The following is a 23,637-nucleotide window of genomic DNA, read 5'->3' as shown; positions in this document are numbered from 1 at the left end:
GTCTGTATGGTTTGCTATGTTTGCTAAGGGGATATGGTTTTTCTTTTGATAGAAGAATGGTCACTGTCTTAGGTGGGTGTTATGGGTTGAATTGTGTCTCCCCCTCAAAAGGTAAGTTGAAGTCCTAACCCCCAGTATTTCAGAATGTGACCTTATTAGGAAATAGGGGAAGCTTTATCCAATATGACTGGGGTCCTTCTGAGAAGATGGTCTTGTGAAGTCAGAGACACAGGGAGAACACCATGTGAAGACGAAGGCAGAGATTGGAGTGATGTGTCTACAAGCCAAGGATTGCTGGCCATCACACCTGAAGCTAGGAGACAGACTGGGAACAGATACTATTTCAGAACCCTCAGAAGGAACCAACCCCTAACACTTTATTTCAGACTTCGAGCCTTTACAGCTGACAGAGAATAAATTCTTGTTGTTTTAAGCCACTTGGTTATAGCAACCCTAGGAAACGAACACACACCAGCCCCTGAGAGGAGCAGTTATGTGCAAGTGATGTATTACGCAAGTGTTCCATAAGAGAATGGGAAACATGGCAGGACAGAGACAAGGCAGAAACTCTGCAAGGGTGCAGTTTCAGGCAAAAGGCTGGCGGAGGTAAGGCTTCAGCCTGAACCCCTAGGGGAACTCAGAGGTGTCGCAAACAGAAGCAAAAGAGATGGGATTACATGTGTCTCCTGCCAGTCTATCACTGATCAAGATGTAAACTTCCAGTCACTTCCTGTTCTTTGTACCTTCCGGCAAAGTGGTCCCCGTAGCCCTAGAGCATCCTCCACAGAAGAGCAGCAGGTGGCGGCTGTGGGAACAGAGAGCACACGGACCTGGAAGGGTGCACAGCAAGTACACAAAGGGTCTGCGAGGATGAGGGCAGAGCATCAGTGTTGTTGACCCCACATCCGTTCTTCTCCACAGACTTGGTAATATTTCCTTTACTGCTTACATGTGTTGCAGATTACATATATGATTTCTCGAAAACGAAGTGAATTTGGTGCCCCTATTAAGTTCAGTGACCAGAATGCTTCCAGTGTAAAAGATGCCTATATTGAATGTACAGCCTACCCAGATAAAAATTTTACTCTTAAGCAACTTGAGAGAGATGTTGGCATGCAAGTCGTCCCCCAAATCAAGGACATAAGTACTCAGACAAGATGGTAAGTATGCGACGGATTTATATATATATTTTAATGTCAATTACAGTAAAATCTAGCAACATCCATGATTATTTCGAGAGATCTTTATAATAGAAATGAATTGACAGTGATGCCAGATCTCCACGGAGTAATTCATCTCAAGAAGGTGTAATTATAATCAACAACATCTTTCAAAAATCTGGGAAAATGAAATACCAATATATAAGACTATAAAGACTATGAAGTCGGGAAACGAGTGATGCTGTTAATAATTACAGTTCTGCTTTCAGAGAAGGGGCCCTGGTCATCGCTCACTTGGAATATTATCATCACCTTCTAACTGGTCTAGTCTACCACCTAAGTGATCATTCCTACGTATCGAATCAGATTGTGTTACATCGCTGCCTGCATCTCTCCCATGGCTCCCCATCACATCCAGAGCCCTTAGGATGACATCTAAGGTCCTCCTTCCTCCATGATGAGGAACTGTCTGCCTCTCCAGCCCTGTTCCCAGACAAGCCCTCCAGGCTCTAGTCTACGAGCTGCTTCCAGCTCGCAGAATACCTGCTCTTCCACATCTTCCTGCCTTTGCCCATACTGTTCCTCTGCATAAAATGCCCTTCACTACCTTATCCACCCCTCTTGACTCTAAATTCCAGTTCAATAGCCCATCCTCTGTGAGTTCCTGCAGACTCCAGGTAGAGCTGATCCCTGTCTCCTGTGGGTTCCCACTGGAACTTAGAGGTATCTTTATATATCACCAAACTGATGATCCATATTGTCCTCATCTGCTACCTGTCTGTCTGCCTTACATCCAGGCTACTTTGAGGCTATCAATGATATCATTTTACACAGCAAGTTCTTAATTAAAATTTATCCAGTGAATAAATTGGTGTGAAATGGATTGCTGAGGGAATTGAGCTAGGTTTTGAATGTTGTATAAATTTGATGACATACTTAGCTAAGCCATACATATTTTTTTAGGATTAAAAAAAAAACTTTTATTTGGAGATAATTTTAGATTCATAGAAGACAAGCAGCAAATGTTGAATATGATTTGGAGACATAGAAATGGAAAACAGCCTAAATTTTTTAAGTTACTGGAACAGTTCAAAGGGATGTGGTGACCAGAGTTTGCATGGGACCACAAGGAGACCAGCTGGGTAGGGTGGAGGGAGCCGCAGCAGCAGCAGACAGAGAAGTGGGTTCTCTGTGGCAGACAGTAGAGAACGTTGGCAACCTGAAGTGAAGGAGAGGCAAGATGGTGAAGCTATTATGAGCCAGGCAGTATGTATTGGAGAGCAGAGGAAAGAAAAAGCCTGGAGTTGAGGAGATTGGCCAAATAGGAGTCTGTTTTAACTAAACCAGGCAAAATGTGACCAGTGTCTAAAAGTAAGCCAAGAAGAAAGGGTGGAAAGCAGACATGTGTAAATACAAAATGCATAACTCCCATCATTAAAGTGAACAAAAAATGTTTGGCCTTTCCCCTATTAGCTAATTTCTCCAACTTTTTTTTTTTTTTGCAACAAAACTCCTCACAACAGTTGTCCACATTCTCTAGTTCCACTTTCTCTTCTGCCACTCTGTTTCAAGCCCACTCCAGTCTTAACAAGGTCACTGAAGACCTCCAGTGGTCTGTTTGCCTAATCCAGTTTCCAGACCCCATCTTTCTCCACTTCTGAGCAGTATTTAACATGGTTGACCATTTCTCCTTCTTTCTACACACACATTTTCCCCTTGGCTTCTGGACAATACTCACTGTACCCCTCCGAAGTCACTGGCAGCTCCTTCTCAGTCTCTTTTACTTGGTCCTCCTCCTCCTGACTTTTAAATATTAAAGGACACCTGCAGCTAACTCTGGTTGATGTTTTCTCTAACTACACTTCATCCCTGGGTGAATTTATCCAGTCCTGTGGCATTACCTATTATTGGTTTGCTGATGGCTCCCAAATCTATACCCTCAGCCTTAATCTCTCCCTCGAACTGTACACCCATTTATTCATCTGCTTCCTTAAATATCTAACAGGTGTCTCACAATGGACATACCCAACAATGAACTTTTGAGTTTCTATTTTCGAACCTGAAACTCCCCAAATCTTTCTCATCTCAGTAAATGACAATGATCTTCTTGTAATAACTCAGACCCCAAACTTTGAACTTCACTGGCTCTATCTTCAGAATATATTTACTGCTATCACCTTGGACCAAGCCGTCATCATCTCTTGCCTGGATTACTGTAATGCTTCCTAACTGGGCTTGCTCTATCCGTCCCTTCCCTTCTACATTCTGTTCTTCATAGAGGAGCCAGACTAATCCTGTTAAAATGTAAGTCATATAAATGTCTCAGACAAAACCCCTCCTGTGGCCTCCCATCCTGAAGGAACCTCCAGGGCTTCAAATGATCTGAGTCCCATTTCCCCCTCTGCCCTCATTTCCCACAACTCCGCTGGCTCATCCATTCCAGCACCACTGGCTTCCTTGTTCCTTGAATTCACCAAACCTACTCATACCTGATGTATTTATGCTTACAGCTCCTCTACAGAGGCTGCTCTCCCCCCATCCATAGGGTTTATTTGCTCCTTCATTCAGACCACGGCTTGAATGAGGCATTCCTTGACACTCCTGTATAAAAGCAGCACCCCTCACTATCTCGCCCCTTGCTTTATTTTTCTTCATGTTGCTCCCATCACTTGATATCTGTTTGTCACTGTCTCTCGTCTCACCTTCTCCTCACCACCACTTAGAATTTAAGCCCCATGAGACTGAGACTTAGACTATTTTTACTTCTGTATCCTCAGTTCCTAGGACACTTCCTGGCACATATTTTTTAAATGGAGGGGAAAAAAAGGAAAGGAGGAAGGAAAGGAGGAGGAGAGGGATCAAGTTAAGGAAGAATGTGCAGAATGGGTGACTGACTTGAGTTCAGTGTTAAGAGAAGAGCCGTTAACTATACATTGAGAGAGGCCATGACCAGGAAAACCATGGGTCCTCAGTGTGGAACATAGTACAAACCACACTTTTCAGATCTCTGTGAACCAAAGAGTCAGACACCGTGAAGGTGCACTGTTAAAGTTCAGGCACAAGTGCATAGATACCAGGGGTCAGGACAAGACTTGGGTCAGAAGCCAGGGAGGCAGGTGGACAGACAGGCCAGAACCAAAAGAGGTGAAGAGAAAGACAAGGATTAGTAGTGCTGTCTTGGCAGAGAATTAGGACATCCGAGATCATTAAACACCAAGAAGTGAGGGTAAGACAGGAAGGAGGAGATGTGATTCATTAGCACGAAAAAATAACAGATTTTGAGACAAATTTCTTAGTCAAACCAAGTATACAGAAAAGTGATGAGAATGAGTCAGCCAGGGTAGACTCAGGAGGTAGACTCAAAAAGGGAGAGTGACTTCTGAAAAAAGAGACCCTAGCCACAGGGCTTTGCAGTCAAATGCTCTACCACTGAACTATACCCCTAGCTAGGACTTTGGATTTAGTAGACCCTCAGTGACTGTTGACTAATAATGATGGACAGTTGTTTCTATGTGAATGAATAGATGAGAAATAGGATCAGGTCTCGACCCCCAGAGTGAGAATCGGAAGTAACTCAAATGGTTCAAACCCAGGCGACTTGGGAGAAGAATCCTGATGCTACTTACTAAGGTCAGAAATTAGGTGGAGAAGATGGATATATGATTGTGATGGAAGAAGGAAAAAAAATCAAAGATGAGGTTCAAAGAGTAGTGACAATGAAAACGAGGGCTTACAATGCTCTTACATAGCAGGCGTTCTTCAAAGTACTTTGCACATGTGAACTCAGTTAATCCTCACAACTGCCCTCTGAGATAGGCACTACCCCCATCTTACAAATAAAGAAACTGAGACAAAGAGAGGTTGAAAGTGAAAGCTCAGTGTTTGGAACATAATTTAAATTTTAAGCAATAATGAATAAATTTGCTGAGAAACAACTAAACAAATCACATTTTAAAAAGTAAGAATGACTCTTGAGCCATGTTGCTACTTTGATGGAACCACCGGGTGCCATGTAATTTCTTACTTATTCCTACCTGGAGGGTCTAGCGTGGGATAGAAGCTAAAAGGTGAAGCTGAGATCCGAACCCAAGTCTCTGGTTCCAACATCAACATCCTTTCTTCCCTCTGCCTTCTGCTGTGGATACTGCTCTAGGCAAGGAGCAAAGAATCAACTGTTCTATTAAATATAAACAAAATTCCCTTTACCACTGTTTGATTACTCTCCATTAATATATTTGCCTCTCACAGAGGCATTAGTATATTTTACTGAAATTTGTTCAGCAAACACAGGTTAAATACAACCTAGTTTTTTGGAGCACTTAAAAATGCGCTAAGCACTGTCTTAAAAGCTTCGCATCTGTTAACACATTCAGTCCTTACAGTGACATCATGAGCCAGGTACTTTAAGTATTTCATTTACAGATGAAACAACAGGCACAGAGAGGTTAAATAATTAGCTCAGGGTGACACAGCTAGTACGAGATAGAACCAGGCTGCAAGCCGGGCAGCCTGTCACCAGCGTGCACGCTCTTCAGGGCTGTGCTCTGTCATCCTTCTGTAGCCCCACACTCTAAGATGAAGGAACTCACCCAGTCTAGAGAGCGACACTGACAAAGCGCAGAGGTACAGTGCAGTGTGTCATGTTCAAGGGTGGAGGTGAACCCTGAGAGCAGACTGGATGGAATAAGCTTTCTCCCAGAGACCGTACTGCCGTAACTTCCAAAATGTAAATTGTTCCTCGTTTTGTATGTTTAGAACAGAGCTTCTCAACCCCAGCACTGCTGACATTTGGGGCTGGATAATTCTCTGCTGCGGGCGGCTGCCTCGAGCACTGCAGGGTGTTTAACCGCATCCCTGGGCTCTGCCCACTAGATCCCAGTAGCACTTCCCAGTTGTGACAAGCACAGTTGTTTGCAGACATTGCCAGATGTTCCTGGGTTGAGAAGATGGGACAAGATCCCGCTGGTTAAGAAACACTGACTTAATGAAATGAAGAGAGAGAATAATATACAAATCGGACAAAATGTTAATAATTGATGAATCTGGTAAAGAGGAGTGTGTGGGAATTTCTTATAGCCTTCTTACAACTTTTCTGAAGTTTAAAGTGATACCTAAATAATTTTTTTTTAAAGTAAAGAGCTTGTTGATTATATTGGAGAGAAATTCACAAAATACTTCAAATGGCAGCCAGTATCAATTGTCCAGGATAAAGAAAAAAATTCAATGAATAGAATTTAAATGTAAAGTAATGTCCTAATATTATCACGGAGACAAACCTTTGACCTGTCGTGACCTATATTTGCTTGTCTTTGATCTAATTTTTGGTGTTCAATTTTTTTTTTTAATATTAGGACATATCCCCAAAATGCCACGACACAATATCATCCAAGAGAATTTTCAGAAGAGGAAAAAAAGACACTGGAACAATCAAAAACTTTGACTGATTTTCTTAACAATGTGTCTATGAGGTAAAAGTTATATGTTAAATTTTAAAAGTAAAACGTAAAATGTATGCATTTAGTTATAATAATGAGTCTTAAAAAACAACCCCATGCCTGGTGTCCAGATAGAGTATGAAGACAGTTACTAGATACGCATGAGCGTGTGACACTCTCTCCAGATTCTCAGTCTTTCTTTCCCTTCTGTTGCTAAGCAACACCCTGGACCGTCCAAGCTAGGGCCACACCAAACTGTGCGAACCTGGAAGACGTATACAGTTGAACATGGTAGGATGTTTTCCTAATGGCAAATTAACAATTATTTATTTACCATGGTTTCTTTTAAGTCTTTTTCTTCACTCCTCACTCCCCTTCTTAGCTTTATTGACTTTTACAGGGTCACAAGGATGAGGATGCTGTGGGTGTTGAGGATGATGGTTACAATGATAATAGAAATTTACAAAAATATCTTTTAAATAGAAATCTGAATCCAATTCAGATGTACTTTTTGGATACGTCACCCTTATCCCTAATTCCTGTGTTGCTGCCACTCTTACTGGCTCTGAAAGAGAGGTGACTTCACAATCCCCCCTGCCCTAATACTGAGACCCGAGGCAGAGCCTTGGGGCTTCTTAGCTAGAGAGTCTGATAAGGTCTCATCAGGCTGATATCAGAGTTCAGATAAGTGGAACCATGTGGACAGGTCTGCCAGTTATATCAATAGGTTGGTTTCCATTTCTTTCCCAAATTTAAGATTCGGTTGACAAGTTCACATAGAGCCAAAGTTAAGCTTTTTTTATTTTTATTTTTAAGAAAACATTTTAAGGTTGAGTGTCTTGAAAATTCCAACAAGTCTCAAAAGTTGTTACCTATACCTAGAGGGAATCTGGTTCAAAAATTTATTAATGATTCAAAGAGAGCTTATTAATTATTTGCCGCTCACTCATAGTAAGTGTGCTATAGTTTTTCCCATGTGGGCAGTGAGAAACTTAGAAAACCGGGCATTTTTTTCCCTCATATTAAAATTAAGTTGTTATTAAAATTTTTCATAAGAACATTAAAAATTAGAAGTCTGTCTATGTACAATCAATTTCAAGAGAATAAATGGTCTATAGCCAATTCTCGGTTATCGACTTTGTGTATTATCTTTAGATGTGGGCTTTTATTCTTCCCTTTTAATTGTCATGCTTATAAACAGAGGGATAGTGAACAGCTTCAAAATTTACACCTTGAGATGTGGGAAGGAGTAGCCAGAACTGTAAGAAGAAAGAGGAACATTGGTACAGGAATTTTAACTACACTGGCCAAGAATAAATAAAAACCTACATTTACATCACAGCCATGCTTCCCACTATAAAACTGCTAAAGGTTTACTTAATAATATATATATATATTTTATTGAAGTATAGTCAATTTACAATGCTGTGTCAGTTTCTGGTATACAGCATAATGCTTCAGTCATACATGAACATATGTAATTTTTTAAGATTACTATAAACCTAGTTTTGTTCTGGAAGACAGACATTTTAGAAATGAGTTCTTTCTGTCTTAGAATTTTGTCCAGAACAAACCTAAGGAGAGCATTATTTGCAAAAGAAGAAAATGATCTGAGAGAAGAGAGAGGAACTTCAAGGAGATTCCCAAAGCAACTAAGAAATGTTCATTTGGGGGTTAAAAGACAGTGATACCCCAGGGGCTCTCACTCAGATGGCAAGCTTTGTCAACCCCTAAGTCATTGCTCCCAGGAGCCAAGTGGTAGAAGGCAGGGAGATCAAGAAACAGGAAGCCAGAGAAAAGGTGCTGGCTTCACTTCTCCCTTGAGAATCACTTCCCCATTCAGGCTGAGACAGAAGCATCAGGGAACCAGAGCAAAGGCCCTGTCTTTAATTTCTCTCTTGGGAATTCCTTTCTCATTCAGGCTGAAACAGAAAGAAATGATTCTGAAAATGCTAGCAAACGCTTCTACTTGAAACTGAGTTTAAACCTTGAAGCTCCGGTTGTGACCCTACCCTGAGCCGGGCTGTTCAAACTTTCCGGTGCATATGAACCCCCTGGACACCTTGTTCAAATGCAGTTCTGACTCAGGGGGTCTGGGAGGGGCCTGTGTCTCTGCACTTCTAACAGCTCCAGCTTGTTCTGCTGCTGCTGCTGGTCAAGGAAGTGCTTCTAGTTTGAAAGATGAAGTATAGGAAGAATTTAGCCCAAAGAGTATTCAGTTAAGCAGTGAATGGTAGTGTAATGATTAATGACAGAGGTATTACATGGTACCCTTGTTTAATTACATGTTAGGAGTATCTATTATGAAATTTACTGTTTATATTTAATTGTCTAAATAAAGGGTTTTTTTCCCCCTTATTTTAGGAAATTCATATTGGAAAGCACTCTTTCAGCTTCCTACATTTATTAAAATTCAAGTTATCTGGACTTTTGATTATTAGGGTAAAGCCGTGGGTGGCATTCTAATAGTGGGCAAGCTCCTAGAGGCCTTGGGAGTGGGCTGAGCTTTCAAACCTAAGCATATAAAGGGACAATAAGCTTTATAGTAACTTATAGTAACTTTTAAAACAAGGAGCCTGTCAAGCTGAGGTCCCTAGACTAAGAAGAGATGAACCTAGCACCCAGATTGTTTCTTGAAGGAGCAATATTAGTATTTTTAGCAGGATAAGTCTTCATTTTAGGGATTGTCTCATGCATGGCAGGTGGTTTAGTAATTGAATTAAACACATCAGCACATGCCAGGCATGTGACAACTGAAACCACCACCACCACGCACACACGCACACACACGCACACACACGCACACAATTCTTAACTCCAGATCTCCCCCTTGAGAATCCCCTATTTGTTGTTTTGAATTATATATATTAAAATAATTGTCTATATTAATACAATAATAAGCATACATGATCATTTGATACTGAAAATGGCCAAGAAAATTGCCTTTTCTGTCAGTTGGGAGTTTTCAAGAAGCAAACGAGATCAAATTCAAAATAGAAGTTTACTGAGAAGCTCACTGTGAAAAATAAAGGAACCGGGAGCAGGATTGGGCGGGGAGAACTTCAGAGTCTCAGCCAGCCCATCAGGGAGCTGCCGAGGAAGCCGGCCTGTTGGAGGAGTCCTGCCCACAGCCCAGCTGGCAGGCCCTGAGGTCCCCGCAGCTGCCATGCCCAGTCACTGGCCTGGAGAGAGCATGGCCTGGGCTGGGAAACTGAGGCAGGTCGTGCGGGAGGCTGTCAGCTATGGCATCCTGGCAGTAGGAAAAGTTCTGAGCAGCACACTGCCATGATTTTTTTTTCTCTTAAGTAATTCATTTCACATGGGGTTAATCATTAGTTACCAAATACAATTGACTATTTTCTTTTCAGTATAAATGAAGCAGGAGGAACTTTCTATCACTGAATACTAAAATCCAACATCTTAATTCCTTTTTTTTCTCTTACAAAAGTGTTGAAATAGCCCTGCAGCAAAATGAAATCATGAATGTATTTATTGATGACTGGAAACGCCTGGCAGAAGAAGAAGGCACCTTTGGGGACAAGACTGATACCCACCTGAAAGAGTACCAGTCCTTTACTGACCTTCATAGCCCCACGGAGAAGATGATCACCTGCGTCTCCTGGCATCCAGTTATCTTTGGTGAGGCAGAATCATGGCTGGGATTCCCTTCTGGGAGACACTGAAATAGCCTGTTGCTTTTATATGTGAGCAAACTAGCTCACTTTCAGTAAAACAATTTCCATTCTTGAGTGCAGGCCAAGTGCTTTCTGAACCTTCTCTCCATCATGATCCTCCCAGCTACCCTGTAGGACTGCATTCTGGTCTCTGCTTTATAAGGAGAGGACCAAAGCTCCCAGGGAAGTGACTGGCTCAGGCCACCTAGCTGGATTTGCCAAATCTGGATGTGCCTGGGGCCTGTTGGACTCCCAAGACTAGCTTCATTCCCTCCGACCTTCTGATTACTGAGCAAGATAGGAGACACACCTCCTTTAAAGCGCTCAGTGGCTGAGGGAGGTAGGATGCATGAAGGTGGAACCAGGGACAGAGCCATCCATGCCTTCTTTCTTCCCCCTTCCCTCCCCAACATTGGTCCTCTCCTCACCAAAACAAAATTTAAAAAACACCTTTTTTCTTACTAAATCTTCAGAGTTCACTGTTTATTTTATACTAACAGTACCTCTCAATTTGGACCAGTCACAGTTCAAGTGCTAAGTAAGTGACACATGGCTACTGGCAACCAATGTGTTAGACAGTAGAGTTCCAAGAACACTCTTGGCCTCTCATAGAATATTTATATGCAAATATCATCAACATAGCAATGAAGTGACTATGTTGGGAAGCAAAACCTAAAAACACTTCTCCGTGTACAGTTGCTGCAGATTTTAATTTCTAGTTGTGTTTCCATCAGGGCTAATAGCTGTATCGGTGGCTGTACGACTCTCCTTTGAAGAGAGAGTCCATTTTTCTGGTAAATTATTGCTGCAGCCATCACTGATTCTTTTCTGGAGCTTCTCCGATCCCATACATCCTCAGGTAATTAAGGAGAGTCGTCCACATGGTCTAGAAATTTCAAGTACTACTTTCACGTATCTTTAGCAGTTTTAATTGCAAAATACTTTATAATCACTTGATGTTGTAAACCCTTATAAAGTTAGGCTTTCTTCAGTTCAGAATTTGTCATCATTCAGTTCGAGCAGAACTCAAGTTTATACTTAGTTTATTGAAAAGGTTTATTGAACAAATCAACATGTTATTAAAAAAAAACATTGTAAGAGGAATGTTCAATTGATTTCAAAGAACAAACTCTTTTATGGGCTTTATTTAAATACTAATTGTTCAAATGCAGAGAGATTTTAGATTCACATGAATTTCCTCAATTCCAAGGACTGCCAGTAGGTGATGGTAATGAGTAAAGTTGACCGTGTGGGTGTCAGTGGGGAATGGTGGGGACTGTGGCCCTGGGGAGTACACAGCCCATCTGTGGGGATAGCTACTCTTCTGCTCTCCTTGCCGGTGGTCCCACTTGTCAAGAGAATCCAGCCATTTTATGTGAGCTCTTCCAATTTTTAAATAGATAACTAAACCAAACCAAAACACAGCAATCCAAGTAAAATATGGCTGAAGGCTGGGTTTGACCCACAGTGTTTGAGTTCCAGTATCTGCTTCAGAAGAGTTCTGCTTAGGGATAGATTGCTTTATAGTGTTAGATTAAGCTTTTTCAGTGTACTTAAATTTAGCAATATTTGGTTTCTATAAAGCACTGCATAACTAAGACTTTCCCTAATAAACCCTAGTCTCCCTTTACCCCTTCCCTAATTCATCCGAATTAAGGCAGTGTTAGTGGTATGGAGTCTAGATGCTTTACTTATTAGAGACACAGAGATCAAAATGACAGAGCTCTAGTTCTTCCTTGTCAGCCCACTTACCGCAAGAATGGCGCTGTTCTCTCGCTGGGGTTTTCTCACAGTTTCCAGTATTTAGAACCACTCTCCACTCCACGCCACGGAAGTGTGGCTGAGCTTCCAGGCAAATAGGAAGAGGAAGGAAAGAAAGACTCTCCTTTCCTCTATTTTGAAGAATAGGTTTTAAAAGACACACAATTTCTTAAAGGAATAATGCAAATTTTTAGCTTTGTTCTAATCAAAGCTATAGGAGAGTATTGAAAGATTTTATTGTCAAAATTAGAGATTTCTCTAGAATCCACTGAGTACCAAATAAACCAAGATACTTCACCCCGATTCCAATTTGAAATCTTTAGCCCAGTGATGGAAAACCAATGGCCTCCGGGGCATGTTGTTTCGGTCATTATGTTTCAAGAACGGTAACCGTGCAAGTGTTTAGCTTGGTGGTAACACAGTAGCACACATGCTAACCACGGTCAGTACACCTGTTTCCTCACACTGCTGTATTCCCTACAGGGCTTCCGCCCTACCCGCCAGGCACTTGATGTTGTCTACCTTATGGGGTCTGTATTATTTTAAAATTTGAAATGTTATCATTGGCAATACTGCCATCTTCTCTTGTTCAAGAAATTTTGTTTTTGAGTGCTCACTCTGTGCCAGGCTAGCTGTACAGCGGGGAATAAATCATACAAACATCCTGCCCTCCCAAAACTTGTTTTCCACACTTTTCAGAAACATTTATTTCATCGTCTTTATGTTTATAAAAAATTATAACATGTCTCAACAATGACCCATGGAGGGTGGGGGGAGGGAGACCGGGTCCCCTTGAGAACTTGCCTGCTGCTCTCATACACACAGTCAATGTCCAGAACAAAATTCCGCAAAAGCAGCTTCCAATCCAGAGGTAGAATTCTGGGAATGTGCATGTCTCTTATAGATGGCTATAAAATTAGACTTTTGATTGTCTTAATATTACTTTATAGCCATGATCTTAATAAGTTTTCTCATTCTGCCTTGAATTTGTGGGGTTTACCTTAGTTAATGCTGGAGAGCCCAGATGACATCTTCTGCTTCGAGTTCTGTCCAAGTGACCCTAATATCATTGCTGGAGGCTGCATAAATGGGCAGGTACGTATGGCTCTTTTTCAGCTATGGATTAATTTAGACAACATTCTGTAATACATTTTGGTACTTTTTTTTAACTTAAGGGTTCAATTCAGCAGAAGGAAGGCATGCCAATTGTGTGCCAATCACCATGCCACGAACTGGGGGATAAAGATATGCTACACATGGTATCTGGGCTCGAGATGTCCACAGGGTAACCCAGTTATGATAACTGGAACAAAACAAGTTAAATCTATTTGTGTCGCTGGGGTAGAACCACACATTTTACAAGATCCCACAGAAGAACAAAAACCACGAGCATTAAAACCTCTTAGTCAAGGGGCCTCTTCTGAAATTTCCCTAGGGGTAGGAGTTTGGGAATGATCCAGAATTTAAACAGAATTCTCTGGAAAACACACCTACATCACTAAATTTATGTATGTATAATTTGATAGCCTATTTGCTTTTTCTTTTTTCTCTTTTAAGTTACCTAGTTTATGTAAAATTTAGGTTCTATCCTCCAGTTGCCTGTTTTTGTCCAATAAAGCAAAATAAAAATCTTATAGCTACTTTGTGATCAAAGTTTAAATTCACTGTGATACAGTGAGTTTGATCATTACAAGGGTATATATGATCTTTTGTGGTGTGGCTAGGGGAACTTCCTTGTGGTTGCAATGTAGATGACTGCATCATCCGTGCCCACTTATCCAAAGCCAAAAACATCTAAGAAAACTAATTTTCTCCCTAAGTTTTGTTCAACAATAACTGGCAGTCATAATGATGACTCAGAGCCCATCCTCCAAGCCCTGCAAATACTGAAATGCTTTTTTTTTTACTGATTATGAAGGTGATACAACTTTGTTTTAGGATATTTTAGAAAAGCAAATGATGAAAATAAAACCACTCACAATTCTGTCCTGACATTTTTAACGTTTTAGTGTACTGCAATGACTTTTCATCATTGAAAATTATTCCAATTTAGTGTTGCATTTTCTACTTTATTCTGATTTTTCAAAAAATGGCTATCCATTTATATGCAAATTCAGCATTGGCCAAAATAGTCAATTAAATAAAAATCATCATTTCCTGGCCTTTTGGACAGTTGAGTGTTTGTACTTAATTCTGGAGAACAGGCTGTTTTCTCCTGGGTCTAAAGCAACTGTCCTCAGAATCTGCACAGTTCCCAAAACAGAGGAAGAACTCTTCCCAAAGCAGAGAGAATTGCATGATGTCTATGTTGGATTTAAGAAAACACTAGCATTTATTAACACAAGCACAAAAATCAAAGTGCTGAAAATACTTTTATAGAGAAGAAAACATTTTTTAATACTAGCTTTAAAAGTTGCTGACTGACTTACTAAAGATGTAGGTAAATTTGTTTATTCCCGCCCACCAAGGTGGTTGATTTATCAGAGTGCATGCAATACCAATATGTTTTTTTTCCCTAATGTTCAAGACGCAATTAGCTGTTCCCTGAAAATCTGTTGTGAGAACCTTTCCTTCTGTTTCAGATTGTCATGTGGGACATCACCACACACGCGGATCGAATAGAAAACATCAAGGTGGGTGGGAGCAGAAGTAAAAAAGTCACCCTCAAGGTTAGTTGGCTTCTTATAACTTTTCACTTGCAAGTTTTTTCCACTCAGGAGTTTATCAAAAAGTACCTAAGAGGGCTGCCAAGCTAAACAAAGACTCAGTGGGGGGGAAAGTGTTATTTCCTAAGCCTTCACACCTGCTTGTGGACGTGTTTTCAATCGCTTTCATGTACCCTCTAGATTAAAAACAGCACAGAACAGATGGTAATGTCTATCCCAGGAGTTCCTTTTTGTTGTTATTGCTGTTAAATAAAATGAAGGGGCCAAGGGGTTGTGTAAAGTGATGGAGCTGAAAAGGCACTGGATAGAAGGGCCACACGTCCAGGCTCTAGACCACAGTCCTGCGAGTTTGGACATGCTCCCCCACCCCCTCAGCAAGCATCAATTTTCTCATGTATACAACAAAGGGGTTACAGTCCTTTCTGATAATAATATACTATGATTTTGTGAAGCTATGGATTCTGCCAAGAGGGCTGGGAAGAGATTGCTCAGCTCCCAACACAGTACTTATCCACCATTTACACATCTCCACCCCAAGTCCTTCAACCTGAGCATGACGGGTCTTCACCAAGAAACAATGGGAGATGGTCTTCTGTGCACTCAAAGAAATACACCTTCAGAAATGGAATCTTGTTGGTTTTTTAGGGAATGGGTCAATAATTTTTGTTAAGTTTATTGATTAAAGTCTTAGACTAAACTGAAAAAGAAAGAAGATTATTACCTAAGTATATGATACATAGAAACACTAATTTCTGGTTTTCCCTGAACTGGTATTTCTCCAAATTATTGATTTTAATTGGAATAATAGGTAAATTATGAGTTCACTCATCAGCGCTCTGAAATTAGCACATAACTTTCTTTTAACATTTTACAGCCATTGTTTCTACTTGAACCAGAGAGTAATAAAGAAGTAATGTATATCAGACACTGTGCTGTCTCCTCAATAGAAAACGGACATAGGAAAGTCATTACCGATATACACTGGCTGTCTGACACGTTTGAGGTGAGTCTGGCTTGTAAGTTATTCCCCTGCTGGCTTATAAGCTTTCAGGAGATTTTATTCAAAGAGGATGTTTCAAGTCAAAAATCCATTTGCATTTAAATTGTGAAATGACCAGGAACTAGACATCACACAGTTGTGTCACTGTTGACAGACCAGTATCTGACTTGGGGATGAGAATAAGGCCAATGTTTCAACTTTGATGGCTTATAAACCACGAAAAAATTGTACATGGTATTAACATTGATATAATACAATAGTGGAGAAGGTTAAGGTTGTAAAACTAGACTGCAAATATTTTACACCATTAGCCTTTGTGGATTTAAAATTTATGATTTGAGCTATTTAGAGCAGACAACTCTGAAGATCTGGGACGTACAGTAATGTGTCATTTGGCAAGGCGGTCTGTACTTGACCCACAAAGTCTAGGGTTTGTGAATTTGGAAACTAGTAAGTTTCCCAAACATTTCCTTCAGGAAGCTAAGGGTCTATCTACTATGTGCTCTGAAGAATTAAGAGGTGAGTATATCAAAGAATATTCTGAAAACTCAGAGTTATGGGAAGAGGTTAGCCCTTTAAGGTATTCAAATAGATTATGGAAAAACACAATTACTTTTCAAAGTGGTAATGGACCAAAATAAATAGCCCAGATAGCAGTTCTGTTATTTACAAAAGTTTAACTTGACAACGGAAGTTGCAACACAAGGGAAGGAATTTATTTCAACTCCATTTCAGCTCACATCACATATGTAAATTAATTCAAGTGATTATAAATTTAAATAAAATAACAAATCAAGGAAAAATACAACAAATCAGGATAGAATAGCTTATTTCTGGATTCAGTAGTTTTTCTAAGCTAATTATTATTGAAAGAAATTCAAAGCACCATACACATATACTTTCTAAATTAAAAAATAAAGGACAAATAACAAAATGAAGAAAAATATTTGTCCCAAATGTGGTAAATGCAAATTTTCCAGTAAATAAGCTAAAGATATATACTGAAAAACAGTTAGTAGATAAACAGGAAAATTGTTCAGACTTTCTAGTATCAAAGAAATTAATAATAAAGCAACAATAATGTACTATTTTGGAACTATTCAATTTTTTAATGAAAATTTCAAACAATTCCCTGTGTTAGAAAGGAGGAAATGGTGAAAACCAGTGAACTCTAACATTACTGGTTCCAACATAAAGGTTTTGTAATACAATTAGCCGATGTGGTTCTTAAGTCATCCAAATTTTCAAAGTTTTTGACCAGTAATTTGTAATTCAAATTTTGGGAATTTATACAAAGAAATGATCCAATTTGTGTCTTAAGATACACAGTCACATGCCAAAGTGTATCCATGAAAGAAGACTGGAAAAGATTATAAGGTAGAATTATATTGGATTTTAAAACCTATTTTCTGAACTTCTATAATATTATTATTATTATTCTTTTAACCATTAAAACATAAAACCCTAGAGCAAGCAGAACTTGGGGTCTTGTATTTCCTACAGTCGGGAAGTCTTACTAGAGGGGGAGGCCCCGTGGGTTCTGGACTGTGTATCAGAGCACAGTGGAAGCTGGCGGCTGTAACTGACCCCAGACCAGCTCAGGCCACAGCAGCATCGCCAGGCTTCCAGGGCCCTAGCTCCTGTGACGTCAGTAGGCCTTACCAGTGCAGCACCTGTGTCCTTCCTCCCACCCCACCTTCACCGTTTGTCTGCTGCTGGAACCCCCACCTTTGTTTGCTTTTTGCTCATTAGTCCTATCGTGTAAGGTAGGGTATTGGGAAAAGTCATGTTTCCCTGTTGATGTGATTTGAGAGTGGCACCTTCACAGGCAAATTTCACCTCCTTTGAGAGCTAGTTGATTGAAACTTTGCACCTTCTAGGCCCTTAAAGAGCCATTCACTCTCCTTGGACTCCTCTGTGTGCTAGCAGAGTTGTGCCACTAATTACTGGAAGAATGCAGGCCCCCCCAGCATTCGCTGCATGCTGCACAAATCTGATTTAACACCAAGCCTCTTTTCTATTGATCTTACCTACTTAACCCTCCCATAAAAGCTCCTGTGTTCAGCTCCACAATTAATAGTGGAAAACAGGGAGTGCCTACATTTCTAATAAAATGGTAATGAAATTATGATTCATCATCTATATATTAAAAAACAGAAAGATTTATGCCTACATAGGTAAGTGTTCAAATTATATTAATTGAAAACTCTTAGGATAGAAGTTTATATACTAACTAAAACTAATTTAAAAATTTAAAAATGTTTCTTTGAAAAAAGACTGGGAAATATTTATGGTAGAATTGTATTTGACCTCAAAACCTAGTTTTCAAATTCTTTGTTAGTGTTATGTTCTTTTAATAAAAATTAAAGCAAAGAAGAAAAACATTTTAAAGTAAAAATAAAAAGCTTTTAGGAAAAAGTCATTACTGTTCTAGGTATACAGAACTAACTTCCAGCGTTTTTAAAAAATAGATTAACAGACTTGGTTCTGTCTTTGAAAATCGAAGTGGAATATCCTGTCAACTTGCCACTTGTTCCGCAGACTGGTATGTCTTACTTTAACCATTACCTATTATGTTTTCATACAATATGTTCTTTTTGTAGATGCTTCTAAAAAAAATGCTTCTATCATTGTCCTCTTCTGTCCCTTTAATAGTCTTTATTGTAGCAATTAAACCTAATATAACTAAAGGACAGAATGTTAGATTGTTGCTGATTAAAAAAAAGTTTTACAGATACAAATATGTTGTAAAAAGTAGAATGAACTAGATTTAATAGTTGATAATGTTGTGTAACATTAGCGATAGTTATTCTGTTTCTTCACATTCACATACTTGTAAATTTGCGGTATGTGTTGTTTACATCCAATTATGAAGATTACAACATTTAATTGGGAAAGTTTCTTTTAAAAAGTGGAAGAGTTTTATATTTTATTGCATATTTATTACAAGTGTTTTTATAAACAATTCTGTAACTATGTCGAAGAATATTTATTTTTAAAAATTGTATCCCTTAATTTATGGAACTGAAAGTTCATAGTGAAGTAGGAAATATGAAGAGCATCCAAATACTGGCAAAACTTTCCCATTCCAAATAGCTTTGACCCAGTAGAAGTAATGGCACCTTAAGCTTTAGGTGCTGACAGGAGCAGAAGCAGCTGTGGGTGGCAGGTGAAGGCATCAGTAACATTAGCAGCAGCCATGGGCAGGAGGTGGGGGAGACATGATTAACCCCATAGGCACGTATTGGGTGAGGTTCTTGATTGCAAGCAATAGAGATTGACTATGGTTAACCTAAGGGGGACAAAATACATTTATTGGAAGTTCATGCCAATACTGTACTAGGTGCTTTAACAGGCGAGCTATTTTTATATTCTCACCAACCCTGGAAAATACTTATGGATAAAAGAAAAGAGGCTCTGAGGGCAAATATATTATCCATCTTTAGCTCACAATATATAGTGAGTGGCCAGAATGAATGGCCAGCCCCTTCTGTCTGAATGAATCAGTTCCAACCATTGTGTCACTGTTGAAGATGCGGAGTGACAGAAGAGAATCTGGCTTCTGCTACATCGTGAACTCACCCATCCAACCAGGGAAGGAGCAGCAAAGCACCTTGAGTGGCAGCTCCCCCTGACTGCACGCAGTGCAGAAGGGGCAGCTCCCCAAAACAGTTAGAATGTTCCTGCTAAAACAAGGAGGGGGGAATTACTGCCCAGACAGAAACAACACATGGCACCTATAGGGCCATATGAAATATTATATAGCAATTAAAATTGTATTATTATTTCATGGAGAAATGCTTATGGTATAATGTTGATTATAAACAACAGAATGCAAAGCTGTACTATTCTTCAGTAGCCTTGGAGAGCGTTTAGAAGCTATGAACAGTTCCATGTGTAAAATGTTACATGTCATATATTGAAGGTACATGTTCTTGATTGTTGTTTATAATGATGGCCCTTGAATTTGGAAATATTATGGAATATTCTGGAAATAGTTCCTTTAAAAGTTGTTATAGTAAGAAGAAATAGTTTATGCGTTTAGAAAGCCCAATGCTTAGCTCTCTGGAAAACTGATCAGTTCTAACCTTTATACTTCAACCATACTAAGGGTCTTATAGTATAGAATAAGATAAAAGAAGGTTCTGCTAATTAAGAATGTAACTGATTGATGCAGAAAGTTCTACTGAAGTTTCTGTATTTAGCAAAACCATTTCACATATAATGCAAATTAATGCCATAAATGAGATTCAAGAAGAGCTATGTAATTTTGAAAAAGAGTTTTAAATCAACTGTAATTATATTTTAAAACAGATCTTATTATGTCATCTATGGTATTCTACCAAATATTTATGTTTTGACCATAAAAATGATTAATATTTTTATTAATTTTATTTATCCATTATTAAATAAATAAATGATTAATATTAATTAAATAATTCACATACATGAATAAAAGTTTTGTTCATCTTGCATGAGTTACCATCTGTTTATCGAAATACTTAAATTTGCACATCTAAATTCTTTAATAGTATCTTAAATTTACCAAGTTACTCATGACCTCAGTGATAGACATTATGGAGCTAATATGGCATATTCGTTGCTATTCTTATTATATGTTTTCACGTAATTAATACAAAGACCTTATATACTGAAGTACTGTACATGTATCATAAATTTGTACCAAGTATTTTTTCATTAAAAATAACACTCTAGATAGATATGGAACTTAATAATTTTCACATACATTGTCTCATTTGATTTTCATAATCAACCTGTGAGAAAAAAGAAATAAGAAGAGAAATGACACTTATTATATGCCTACTATGTACAAAGCACATTAAATACAACTCTGTGTATGCCTTGTTTTATATATATATATAACATATATATAGACTCTTGTATATGACACCAAAAACACAACTAATAAAAGAGAAAAAGATAAACTGAACTGCATCAAAATTCAAAACTTGATACTGCCTTTGGAAGCACTATCAAGAGATTTAAAAGACAACCCATGCAATGGGAGAAAGTATTGGCAAATCATGTATTGATAGGAGATCTCTGTCAAGAATATATAAAGAACTCTTATAACTCAACAATAAAAAGACAAATAATCCATTTTAAAATGAGAAAAGAGTATCAATAGGTATATCACAGAAATAGACTCTTCTCCATCCCAAAATAGACAAATGTCCAATAAGCACAAGATGTTCAGCATCATTAGCTATCAAATCAAAGCCAAAATGACACAAATAGCCAGCAGTCTTGACAGAGAAGAACAAAGTTGGAAGGCTCATACTTCTTGATCTCTATAAAGTTTCTGCAGTTATAGTTGTAGAAATAATGACCTAAGAACAGACCTATAGATCAGTGGAATAGAGTTGGGAGTCCAGAAATAAGCCTGTACATCCATAGTCAACTGATTTCAACAGGGTACGAAGGCAATTTAATGGAGAAAAAATAGTCTTTTCCACAAACAGTGCTGGGACAACTGGGTATTCACAGGCAAAACAATGAAGTTGAACCCTTATCTCACACTCCATACAAAAATTAACTGAAAACGAAATAAAGACCTAAATGTAAGAGCTAAAACTGTAAAACTCTTAGAAGAAAACATAGGCAAACATAAATGTAAATGTTTATGACCTTGGATTAGGGAATGATTTCCTAGATATTACACCTGAAGTGCAAGCAAATGCAAATGAAAACCACTTTTGGTGAGATACCACTTCACCTACTAGTATAGCCAAAATAAAGATGACAACAAATAATAATTGTTGGTAAGAATGTGGAGAAATTGGAATCCTCAAAAAAGAATGCAGATGCTTTAGAAAATAATCTAAGAGGGGAGGCTATAGCTCAGTGGAGGGAGCAGGATATAGCTCAGTGGTAGGGCACATACTTAGCATGCATGAGGTCCTGGGTTCAATCCCCAGTACCTCCATTAAAAATAAATTAATTAATTTTTTAAAACCTGAATTACTACCCCCCCCCCAGAAAAGCATGTGATTAAAAAGAAAACAATCTAGCAGTTCCTCAAAAAATTAAACATAGATATTACCACATAACCCAGCAATTCCACTCCTAAATATATAGCTAAGAGAAATAAAAAACCTATATCCACACAAAACTTAACAAATATTCATAGCAGCATTATTTATAATAGGCAAAAGGAAAAGTGACCCAACTTTGTTTATTCATTCATCACTCCATCAAATGATGAATGGGGAAGTAAATTGTGGTATGCCATACAATGCAATGTTATTTGGCAGTACAAAGGAATGAAGTACTGATATATACTACAGCATGAATGAACTTTGAAAATATGCTGAATGAAAGAAGCCATTCACAAAAGACCACATATTATGATTCCACTTATGTGAAATGTCCAGAATAGACTAATCTATACAGATGAGAGGTAGATATTAGTGGTTGCCCAGGGTTGGTTGGGAAGGGCTGGGGAAAATGGGGACTGACTGCTAATCTGTACATAATATCTTCTGGAGGATGATGAAAATCTTCTAAAATTGATTGTAATGATGGCTGGTACAACTCGATGAATATATTAAAAATCACTGAATTGTGTAAAGTGGGTGAATTTTGTGGTATATAAGTTATATTTCAATAAAACTGTTACATTTTTAAAAATTGTGTCAATTTACAAACTCAGTTCTTATGTATGATAACATATCATACATAAGAATTAAATAATCCTATAAACTGTGTAATACTCTAAAATGTGAAGTGCAAAAGAGTCCCATTTCATAAAAATCTTAGTTTCAGAGATATTAAATATAGCCATGATAAAACATCGCTAATGTGTAGCAGCAAGAATGTAGTCCTAAGGTTATACCTCTTCTTTGTACTTAATAACAAAATAAACTATAAACTTTTTTTTAAGCACAATATGTTTTTGGGATATCAGACCACAGAAAGCTTTAACTCCCCAACCAACAGAGAAAAAGAAAGAAGAAAGTATTGAAATTCCTTTTGATGTACCATCCACTTTTTTGCATCTAGATCTCTCCTGGAAACCTTTCTCTAAAGTAAGTAACATGGGATTTAGTCTGTTTTATTTACTTACATACACTGTATAATTCATACGCATAGACATACATATATACACACACTCTAAAAGCAGAGCAGCTCAGATTAACACAGGACCTTACAATCCATGTATTCATTCAACCAATAGATTCTTTCATTGAAAGTTATTGTAATGCCTGCCTAGGTCAAGCCAGAAATCACAATTATTGTGAACTCAAGATTGATATTTATTCATGTATAAGCAAGTTATACCTCACCAGTGGTCTGTGTAATAATTATTCAATTGCATATCTTAAAATTGGTAGACTCTCCAGGTTAGCCTGGAAAAGCTCATTTTACCCATATTGTAGCCAAAATTCTGAGTATTTTGCATATCAATAGTAGAATTGTATTATAATACCTATAACCAAATAAAGCTGAAAGTAATTGGAATAGAAATTATTTGTCGTTATCTTCAATGGCAGAGCATGAAGAAAAGTAACTTTAATTTAAGGAAGATATGGCTGCTGATGCCATGTATGTGAAAAGTGTGAATGGACTTCTGACATTGATGGCTCTTTCTTTGGAATGTCCAGTACTAATTCCAAACTTAGTGTTTTTCTTTTCCTTTGACTTACAAGTATCACTAGAATTACATTGTCATGTATTTTAGTGTAAAGAAATCCCAGAGGGGTGAGAATATTTCTGAAGTAACTGGGATTAGAAATGAGAAATGGAGGATTAGAGATCTCCTGGGGTAGGATTTACTGAGCAGTAGATAGTTTAAAAAGAAACAAGCAAACAAAAATTCACCGGGAAATAATTGTATAGTGTGTGGACAAACATCCTGATGGAGAACAGTGGAGAGGCAGCCACGAGGGGAAAATGTAAAGGGTGACACTTTCTGATTCT

The 23,637-nt window shown here is 38.4% G+C and overlaps 1 protein-coding gene across 3 annotated transcripts in view; it reads left to right on the top strand.

Moving 5' to 3' along the window:
• Positions 1–23,637, top strand: part of DNAI3 (dynein axonemal intermediate chain 3) — a 63,632-nt gene that overhangs the window by 14,544 nt on the left and 25,451 nt on the right. For all 3 annotated transcript variants that reach the window (XR_010383779.1, XM_031465504.2, XM_010987168.3), the window contains exons 7-15: positions 961–1,160; positions 6,512–6,628; positions 10,044–10,234; positions 11,004–11,128; positions 13,036–13,125; positions 14,613–14,699; positions 15,571–15,699; positions 18,168–18,241; positions 22,601–22,745. Coding sequence is in view for 2 of the 3 variants with exons in the window: in XM_031465504.2 (XP_031321364.1) it covers positions 961–1,160; positions 6,512–6,628; positions 10,044–10,234; positions 11,004–11,128; positions 13,036–13,125; positions 14,613–14,699; positions 15,571–15,699; positions 18,168–18,241; positions 22,601–22,745 (1,158 nt within the window). In the remaining variant the exon portion in view is untranslated. The remainder of the gene's footprint in view (positions 1–960; positions 1,161–6,511; positions 6,629–10,043; positions 10,235–11,003; positions 11,129–13,035; positions 13,126–14,612; positions 14,700–15,570; positions 15,700–18,167; positions 18,242–22,600; positions 22,746–23,637) is intronic.

This window comes from Camelus dromedarius, chromosome 14 (assembly GCF_036321535.1).
Source record: "Camelus dromedarius isolate mCamDro1 chromosome 14, mCamDro1.pat, whole genome shotgun sequence".
NCBI classification, from domain to species: domain Eukaryota; kingdom Metazoa; phylum Chordata; class Mammalia; order Artiodactyla; family Camelidae; genus Camelus; species Camelus dromedarius.
Note: the sequence above shows the minus strand (reverse complement) of the source record. Positions and strands in the feature narration are given on the sequence as shown.